A 10,790-nucleotide genomic window follows, 5' to 3' on the forward strand; every position below is an offset into this window, starting at 1 on the left:
AGACCTTGATGTCTCAGTGGTTGGTAGTGGGTGTACAGAAGAATTCACTGTCTCCTGCAGGCACCTTGTTTTGCAGTTGTGTGCCAACACTTGACTGGGAGAGGTGTCTATTTGTATTTTGGATGCATAGCTTAGGGCAGACAAATTGCAGTGAAGGAGTCTAATAAATTGCTTTGTCACAAGCATAACCAAAGCAGTAATGGGTTCTGATTCAGTGGAGCGGGCAAAGTTCTGTGGAAAACAGCCAGTATGATTTAGCACCGGCTTTAGAAGCTACTTGATGTTGTTTGCTAATGGTACAATTGTGCTTTTGGAAGGACTACACGGAAGAGCAATTACACTGCCTTGCAAAGGAGTTGAAAACCAAAGACATTTATGAGTGAGTCAGTGAAGAACTGAAAAATGGCACACTACACAGCCCTCGTGGCCATCTCCTCTCCAGCAGAAGTGTGGGAGGGTAGATCAGGCAGACAGTGATGCTTCCTTTGGAGTTTAAAAGTCTGGGCTAAGGCTTCTCCCTGTTTTTTCCTATACTAGTATCTAAAATTAATTTAGGGGACTCAACTACTTTAAGACTCTGAGCACACAGAGCCTTCAGCACAGCAGTGTGTTGGTAGCAAGAAACCACAGTACTCCTTGAGGCAAGCAAGGATTTCCTGGCACAAAGTGCTTGAACACCCAGTCCCTGAGAGGCCATGGATGAATTGCTGCACTCCCTAGCTTCTTACTAGCTACCACAGAGGTAGGAAATGCTTCAGGAGGGGAAAACTTTCCTGTCATAAAAACTGACACTGATGATTAAGGTGACACCTCCTCAAGTCCTCAGGAGAGCTCAAAATGCTTTCATTAGAGCTAAACCAAATCCAAGTAACTGTGTAGTATTATATAGCAAACACAGTCATCTTCAATATGTCTTTTTTTTCCCTTGTAAACAGTTGGAAGAGAAAATGACTGGCAATTAGTTGAGCAATGTGACGTAGATTTTTAATGTATTCTATTACCTGAGTGAGCTTATAAATAGCAAAAGAAGCTGTAAAAAAGTCTTATTCATGTACACAGGGCAATCCTAGAGCATACTGCTGAATGAAACAAAGGTGAATAATTTTAAAAACTGGATTTTAGCTATTTGGGCACAGCAGGATAAACAAGGCGGAGAATGTGTTGTACAGGTCCTCTAAATTGCAGCACAAGAAAAATAATTAGCTTTTAAATTCTTTTTCTCCCAAGCCAGCTTAGATAAACAGCAACTTTTCTGTTTGTTTTATTTGAATCTTTTTTGCTTTTCTGGGTTTTTCTGAGGGAGGACATTGCAGGTACTGGAACAGAGAAAAGATCTTAAGGGTTTGGCAGGTGAAAGCTGCTCTAAGTTTCATGCATGTGCCTCCCCTTCAGTGTCTCTGAAATAAAGAGGAGATTTGTGGTGCACATATTTCTGACAGGACAACAAAAAATCAGACCTGAGTAAACGAATCTGTGACTTGTTTCCACCTGCAAAGACGGCCTCCCCAGACTGAGCACACTGGAAGTGACTCACAATTACAATAAGGAAAAATAAGGTTCATATAAGAATTGCCTGTCTAATCACCAGGGATCTGGACTTGACAAACTGGACCTAAAATAGGTTATTTATGCCAGTGTCAAGAGGATGAAAACAGGAAAAATAGAACCACCTAGAAGATATTTTAGTGAGTCCTTCTCTTCCTCTCATCAGCTAGTTCCATTTTCCAGCCCAGTGGAAGAAGGCAGTAGACCAGAAATTTATGGAGTATGCCTCATTTTCTTAGGGGTTGAAGAAATCTAAGTGGAACAGACAAGAAGAAGAACAGAGAAGTCTAAGAAGGAAGAGGTTTTAGGTGCATCTGATCCAAAAGCAAACAGAAGCTTCACACTTGCTCAGCCCAACCTGATTGAGCTCACCAGACTTGCTGAACTGATTTGCTGTTTGACCTGAAAATTGCCTTAGTGTTCACTTGCCCCAGCACGTCCCAAAACTCTGGTCTGAGTACTTTCAGGGCTTAGCTCCAGTCTAAAACATGCTGAGATTGAGAGTCTGGCAGAGCAGAATGTCCTGATCCAGAGGTTTCAAAAGGTGCTGCCACGCACAAATCTAATACGTGTGTTGCAACCTGCAGGCGCTCATTTTCTCATCACCTGGATGAGCTTTTATGACTCCTAGACCCTGGTGCCTGCAACTGAAGTGTTCAAGAACACTTGGAAGCATCATCTAGAACCTTATCCAGATCTGTTCCACTGTGTCACTTATAAAATTATAGTTTTATTTACAATATATGCATAAAGAAAATCTAAATTTTCAGCAGCTGGGACATAGTGGCAATGTAGTCAGGCAGCTGAAAGGATATGAAAAAATTTCCAGACTTACTTTCTGCTCTATCAAAATATATTAACTGTGTGAAGGTGTCCCATTTTGCAACACTGTGCAAAGTGCTCTTTCTTATATATGGCTTCTGGCTGAAGAACAAGTGCAGCAGGAAAAACAGCAGTGTAAACAATTCCATCTAACTACATTTATCTGGGCAAATACACAGAAAAGTCTGGACAAGCTTTGGCTTTCAGAGAGATTCTCAAACTGAGGGCCAGAGTGCCAAGATTTCATTACTCTTATGCTGAAAGAGTTGTTGCTGTGCCCAAAAAAAGTTGGAAACCCACATCTAAATAATGAGAATGAATTTGTACTTAGCACTGCCTTCCTCCACTGGCAAGGAGAGAATGAACTGGGTGATGTAATAACTGTTTTCCATCTCGAAGTTCTACTAGATGGTATATTTTCTTTGATATTTATTGTGATTTCTTTTAATGACTTGAAGAGGGCCTCAGGCTTTGGCAGAGAAGTGCCTTTTGTTAATAACAGCATTATTAATTATGATAATTGCATATTTCAATAAATGTTTTTTACTATGGCATATTTTAGCGATATTTTCAGCAATTCCTATTTTAAACTTGGTGAGAAACAGCTCAAGACTATGCATTTACCCAACATTTTGTGGGGATGAAAAATGGAAGTCAAATTTTGTTTAAAAACTTGACATAATATCAGAACACAAGTTGTCTGCTACTTGGGAAGTTAATTTTTTGAAATTCCTTGCAAACTGGAAATTCCAGAAGAATAATTAAATAAATGCATAATAACTAATTAGCTAATTTAAAAACTCACAAGAAGTTTGAGGTTGTAATTATTATACTTTTTCTTCCTCAAGGGATCCCCTCAAGGGAACAAGTATGGACAAAAGCAGAAATGTTGTCATAGTCTCCTCAAACAGGTCAGATACAGTTTTAGTGACGCTGAATTACAGGATGAAAGAATACCAGACTGAAAACTGTCTAATCACCTTAAGTATCTGCAATGACAATTAGGTGAGAGAGAAGGAAGGATTGTCACAAATATTGCAGGAGATAGGGGACACCTCTGGGTGTCCCCACACAAAACATCCAAAACTTAGTGGCAGTGCAACTTACTTTGTACATCTCTGGCAGTTTCATTTAGAGCTTTTGATTGTGGATTGATATTTGCCAAACACACAGTTTCAAATTAATAACTCCCTTCTTTTGTTTTATCAGGGGAAGTAGAAGGAAGCAGAAACTGTGCCATGATTCTGCACTTGCCTTATGAGTAATCATAAGAATAAACATCAACAGAGCAGTTATTATTCTGTTTCACTGCTGAATTGTAGTACAGGATTTAATGAAACTTATGCCTTATGAGCCTGTTATGGGGAGATTTGTAACACGACTCAGAAAAAACATAGAAAAATTCCAAGAGTGAAGTATTCTAATCTGAGAAAAGAGGTGCCAAGACAAGAAAGTACATGTCTGTGAGAGGAAGAATCCCTGGACCAGACATGATAGTTGTTTGCAGATAAACAAAGGAAGCAGGTTGGATGTGGTTTTCTTCTGTACCTGAAAAGAGGCTTTATAGGCTGTGCCCATTACATTCCACGTGGTGGATGGAACAGAGAAGTTATCCTCTGGAACTGCAGAAGAGGGATGGAAGCATCTGCTGGAGGACTTGAACCTAGAAATCATAAGGAAATTAGCCATGACTTTTTGAAGGTCCACCATATATTTTAGCAAACCTTGGAAAATTGAGGGAATTCCTGAGGATTTAAAACCAGGGTTCTTAGTACTGGTTTCTTTCTTTTTGAAAATGGTGAAAGGAATGACACAGGTAGCTATCAGATAATTATCCTGACAGTGTTGATTAGAAAACATAGGGCCATTGGTTTTGGATTTCAGAAAAAAGGGTTAGAAGCTGTAAGCATTTTGCTTGGAAGGTAGGCTTTGTTTGTTGTCTTTCTTTCTAAGCTGGCAGACAATGACAACTATACTGATGTCACATACTTGGATTTCTCCAAGGTGTTTGACTTTCTATCAATTACATTTTGACTAAGAAACATTAATTATATAGAATTAACACAGCATAACACATAACAAGTGTATCATTAAGTGACTCCTGGAGAGATCTCAGGCCTTTGTTACATTGGAAGAGCAGATCTGCTTCCAGCACTGACTTCTAAGCTGGCAGTGTTCACTGTTTTCACTAACAATATTGATGACCATACAAAGTGTTTTCAAGTGGGGCTCTTAGGCAGCACAAAGTTTGCTGGGTTAAAAAAATATGGAAGATAACACAATAAGGGCAGAATCAACATAACTGGTCACTCAAACAGTTACAGTTCCATAAAAAATGTTTCAGTACAGACACGCACGAGACCTCTAGAAACAATCCTTTACACAGGATGGTGGGTTCATTATTTTTTTATTATAATTCTTTACAAATCCATTACTTAGTCCTTTTTTTCTTTTATGACCAACTTAGATGCAGTCAGGTGGCCATATTATAGAGGTATAAATTTAGATGAGATGTGTGGAGTTCTGGGCCCCTCAATTTAAGAAAGATGGGAAAGTACTCAAGTGCATCCATAAGAGCACACAAAAGTGGTGAAAGGGCTGGAAGGAGTTCCCTATGAAACATGGCTGAGGACACTTGTCTAGTTTGGAGAAAAGGAATCTGAGACATGACCTTGTTGCTCATTCTACAGCTTCCTAAGCAGCGGAAATGGAGATGGAGGTGATGATCTCTTCTCCCAGAGAACCAGTGACAGAACATGTGGGAATGCTTCAAAGATGCACCAGGGGAGGACTGGACATTAGCAGGCATCTTGCTACTGAGAGGGTGATCAAATCCTGGAACAGGCTTCCTAGCAAGGTAGTCCATGTCCCAAGCTTGTCAATGGCTAAAATGCCTTTGGACAATGACCTTAATAACATTTTTTATCTTTTGGTTGGCCCTGAATTGGTCAGGCAGTTGGACTAGGTGATTGTTGTACTACTCTTCCAGCTGAAATGATTCTACCTTATTCTACTCTATTCTGTTCCAGGCTGAGCTAAGTGTCTAGTTTCCTTTTTTCCACCATGGTTCATAAAGGAAAGAAAGAAAAAGCACAGTCCTGATGCTTCTAGCCTCAGGAAGTCAACAGACTAACCCTCACACTTGAATCCAGTTTCTGGATTGGACTAAATCCTTAGGAATATTTTTGACCCTATTCAGGGGACTCTACCCTTATCCTAGTTAAGCTTTTCTAGTTTTTAACTTCTATGAAAATGCATTTAATGTCAAGGCCAGTTTGACTAAATTGAACTTCAAGCCATTATCTCTTGTCAAGCGTTTAGTAACAAGATTGGAAAGCATGCCATTATCACTGCCATATGAGATAAACAACCTCTCTTTTCCTCTTCAGTGAATTTAGAAAACTGTACATATTAACTCTTAGGAAAGGTTTGTCTCCCAACACTTAGGTCTCATTTATAGCCACACTGGTATTTCCACATTCTTCTTGAAATGGGAATTTGAGACAGGCCTGGTGTCTATATCACACTAGCAGCTTTGTCAAGGCTGTGTGGACAGCCTTGGTATTTCCCAGTCTTGATGGGATATTCTCCTTTTTGATGGGATATTCTCCTTTTTACTACTCTGGGTCATTGGCACTGTTTTGTCACAGGAATACTCTGAGATGCAGTTTTTAAAAATTATTAAATATTTTCCATAGCCACATTTTCTATGGAGAATAGTCAAGATAATGGAGTAAAACAGAATCAAATCTAATTGATCAAATAGAACAGAATAAATTCCAGTTGGAAAGGATCTACATCAAACATCTTGTTCAACTGCCTGACTGTTCAGGGCTGATCAAAATTAAAAGCCTGTTACTAAGTGCATTGTTCAGAATTTGAATTTCTCAAATTAATCACAGCTCAATGCTCCAATCTACCTAGATCCCTGTGCAAGACCTCTTGTCTCTCCAGAGAATTCACACCACTTCCCATGTCATGGGGAGCTACATTTGTTAACTTGCACCTTGTGACAGAGACTTGGAGTGTATCTCATATGCTGCTTTGCCAGTAGTTTGCAGAGGATGACTTCCCACTCCTCCTTTTTATTCCACGTCCAGATACATTTTTATGTTTATGTACTTTCTCCTCCCTCTGAATCAGTGCAACTTCATCCCAGCTGGAGGAAGGGCTGCCCATCAATGTTCTCAGGGGGAGCAGATGCCAGCTTGATCTCTCCTGCTCACATGCTCAGGACACAACTAATCACCAGGTTTGAGTCAGTGCAGGCATCACTAGGGCTTTCCTGCTCTGTTCCTGTGGGATCTGTAACCCTGCTTGACTCAACCCTAGCACATTCAAAATAAAATTTATTTATTGTTTTTGTACCTCATTTTGGGACAGGACATGAAGACTAGGGCCTTTAATAAAAACAGCCAGAACAAAATTGATACCATCATTCTGTAATCATCTGCCATGCTGTCTGCCGGCTACTTCCAATTAAGAATATTTCAAAGTCACAAATTATGATGAAGTACAGTGCACAGCTGTGGTCTGACTCTAATCCAGGCCTGTTCTACTATGCTGTTTAAGCTATGCAAAGCTGAATAAAGAACAGAGATCCACTGGTAGTGGTGGAAGTAAGCAAATTATTTCCTCTTGTGATTTAGAGGGCAAAATCTTCAATGTACTAGTGCTGGACTACTCTGAATGTCACTTTAGTAAATATATACTGTCAGAATGAGTGATTTTTGGCTCTTGAGTTTCATGAGGTAATGGTCTACTTAATGGTTTCATATGAGCAATCATGATAAAGGAAAACACTTAATACATCATCTTGCATTGCCCACAATGTAAGGCTGAACATTAAATCATCTCATCCAATCTGATGCATCTGGGACACTGAATGAGCTTGAGTATTTTAGAAGCACCAAAAGATTTGCTCTCTGAGCTTGTACAGTACTCTGAATTCTCTCCTCCTACACAGATGGCATTGTCCAAACTTCATACAATTTAACTGTTATTGGAAAGTGAAACAGATTTTAAATGAAGAACAACATTGGCACAAAGTCAAGATAAAGAGGTTTATCACAGGTCTCTCCCAGCTATCACAAAATACTTACTTCGATTTCAATAATACAGGTGAAGAAACTGGCAGCAGTGAAAAGACCAGCAAGCCCAGATCTACTTAGCTGAATTTGTGAACCAATGCATTTATTTATCAACTTATTTATTTATTTATTATTGTTATTTATATTAAATCTGGACCTGGAATGTGAAAGTCCCTGAGCCTGAGCCCCTTCAGGCTGCATCAGTAGAAGAGCTGGTAGGACCACAGGGAGAATCCTTCTGAGAGTAGCAAGTTCCTGTGCTGCAAGGTGCTCTGAGTGTGTCAGCAAAGCTGGGACAGGCTTCATGTTAAAGCTGGAGTGTTCCATAAAAGTGTAAAATAATTTTTGTTATGGTGGCTCGTTAAGTTTTATTTTCCACAAAGTATATCAACTCAATTCAATTGCATGGGCTTCACCTTTATGATTTATTAAAGTCATGTCCACCTGCTGGATTATTTTGCCTGGTATTGAAATCATGATGACACATCTATAATTACCAAGTCACTCTAATTACCCTTTTGAAGTGTTGGCAGAATGCTTGGTTGAGTGGGGGAGAGTGTTATTAATTCTGGTGCTGTTAAATTGTGACAGATATTTCTGATTTCTCTTCATCTTTTCATTTACTACTCTACTGTTCAAGAAATGTATGTTTGTAAATTAAAAAATGCCACTTTTTAGGTTTCTTAATTACTGGTATGGTAGAAAGCACTTCCTCTTCAGAGTATGATGTGATCATATAATGGAAGATTTTAATGACTTATTCTGTATTTTTGTGTATTACGAATAAATTACATTTCAGATTTTCAGATGTTTCTGTAAGGTACAGTTGTTCCAAATCTACTGGAAAGACAGACATCTCAAAAGTTTACTCCCCCTCTATTTTTATTCTGTATTCTCAGTGGTTCTCCAAGTTATGGGGTTATCAGTAGCCAAAAAGATAGCATGTCAGCATTAGATGTTGACTGAGGATGTACAAGGAATACTCTTGAGTGATGATAGATCATCTCAGGGCAATTTTAGAAAGTGTTAAAATTAATTCATATTTCACCTTCAGTCTTTTAAAATGGCTGGGTTATAGCTACAATGCTTAACATCTCTTCCCTATCATTACCAGTCATTAGCAAATATCACCTGTCACGTTTTCCAGTTCCTGCATTACAACATGCATTTCTGCTTCTCCCTGCCTGCGAATTGCCCCTGCTCGATCCTGAACTGTTGAGACAGCTGGTGGGAGCATCCAAGATGTCAATTATCTCATATGCTTGGCAGATGGACAAGACCTTTTCCAGAAGACCTTTCTGACAGACTCTTACTGAAGCTGTCATATCCCCCACCTGACCCTCATCTTACTACATTTGCTTCTGTCAGAGGACTTTGCTATGTGTTTTCCACAACTTATCATATAACTCATATTCTTAGCGATGAACTGTGAAATGTAACAGATGGGATTGCAAACCCCCAAAATACCAGGAAGCAGACATTTTCCATGGTTGCTATATAATCATGCAAGGATGTTAGTGACATGTGAAATTGCTTGAGACTTCCAAATCTTTCAAGAACACATGCAAAAGGGGTGCTGATTTTTTGTTTATAAAGTAACATGAATCTCTATTACTGTTACCCATATTGGGCTGTAAATTCAACCATTTGATTTTAAGAAATGACCTTAGGGAGAACTGTCCACCAGAAAACTTCTGAGGCATGTAAGGCACAAACTTGAAACAAAAAAAAAAGTCTACAATAAAATACATTAATGGTTCTGCACTGGTTTTTACACCCAGTGAGAAAAAATAATCAAGTCCTACCACTCCAGAGTGTTATACTTGTTCTTGAAGAGGTGCCAGCTTTGTACTCTTCTGCTAGGCATGTCCCAGTAATAATGAGAATGACTAATTGCACAGAAATTTCACCTTTTCAAAAAGCTCTCCTTTGCATCAAGTATTTTTGATCTGTGTGGTACCTATGCTTCACTTTAACTCTATGTGAAATATTCCAGGCATCTAGAGAAGGTACATACATTTGGGGTTGGTTTTAAAAACTCATTGGAACAATACCCAATTCCTATTTTTAAGAAGAATGTTTACCTGAGGCTCCTGGCCAAATTCCAATCCCACTAATTATGTTTTACTGAAATATGTTATCACCTGAAGTTTTACTTGGATGGAGTATAGTTTTTTTGGTTGTTGCTCCTTTTACAGGATGGTTTACTTTTGTGTAAATAGTTCCACTCTGAGGTGTTAGCTCTTGCTATATTTCATTGATAGGTTTAAATCAGGGATTTTTTTTTTCTTTTTTTTAGAGAATACAGACCAGGATGCTTCAGGCCTTTATCACATCTGGACAGGAGAGTCAGGCTGTTTTGCAGATGAGGAGGCGGAAAAACTCCCCTGAGGATTGATTCTGGCCACAGTGACTGATGTGTTCAGCAGGTTAAAGCCCCAGTCCAACATCGTGTTTGGCTTTGCAGATTTTTGAACATACTCAACTTCTGCTTAGAGCCTGCTTCTGATGGCAGTTACGCGTGGAATCAATTTTATATACGTGCTTCCTCCTGTTAACTAAACGGAATTAATCACATGCCTGGGATTGAAATATGGGCTTCTATGTTTCTAAAGTGGCTTGGAATGCATTTTTTGTACTTCTGGTTTTAAGTAAAAGTAGTATAAAAATCATACTTCTTCAGGAATATTTTAATGCCTCTTAGAAATCTCTTCTGATTTTTTTTTCCATTGCAGAAAACAGTTTTTATTATGCTTTCTGAAGACCAGACCTAAATATATATTTAATTTCACTTTCAAATTCATATCCCAAACACTATAAAACTGTAGAAAATTCAGTAAGAAAATATTTATATCCACATTCTGGCTTTATAACACAAATATTTTGTCATCATTAACATTCCATGGCAGGTTAAAAATCAAATTGCATACAATATATTTATTTCCAAAGTGCTGAATATATTCCCTTTCAAAATATTTTCAAATACATTATAATTATGAGGATGAATCACAGAATTTCTTTGCTTTTTGAGCTAGCCAGAAGTACTGTATTTATTCTCTCTTGCTTCCACTGGTAATCAAATTTTTGGCCGTTCTCCAGAAATGTTCATTAGCCTGAAGAGAGCAGTGAACAGACAGCAGAAAATTGGCATCTTGGAGTATTCCTGCTGGAAGGGTTGTTAAACAAAATCACTCAGCTTATGGCTAGGTATGACTATGAACTGTCCAGAATTTCTGTGGCCCTCCCAGCAGCTGTGGGCAACACCTGATGCAGCCTATGCTCCCTGTGACCCGGTGCTGTGCTAATACAGTTCCTGCAACATGTGAATTCCGA

General features: G+C 38.8%; 1 protein-coding gene across 1 annotated transcript in view; it reads left to right on the forward strand.

Annotated features, from left to right (window-relative positions):
• Window positions 1-9,901, forward strand: part of KLF12 (KLF transcription factor 12) — a 264,047-nt gene extending 254,146 nt beyond the window's left edge. Inside the window, exon 8 of the mRNA XM_064408582.1 lies at window positions 9,757-9,901. Coding sequence (XP_064264652.1) covers window positions 9,757-9,848 — 92 coding nt within the window. The 3' untranslated portion in view covers window positions 9,849-9,901. The remainder of the gene's footprint in view (window positions 1-9,756) is intronic.
• The last annotated feature ends 889 nt before the right edge of the window (window positions 9,902-10,790 follow it).

Source organism: Passer domesticus, chromosome 2, assembly GCF_036417665.1.
Source record: "Passer domesticus isolate bPasDom1 chromosome 2, bPasDom1.hap1, whole genome shotgun sequence".
NCBI classification, from domain to species: Eukaryota; Metazoa; Chordata; class Aves; order Passeriformes; family Passeridae; genus Passer; species Passer domesticus.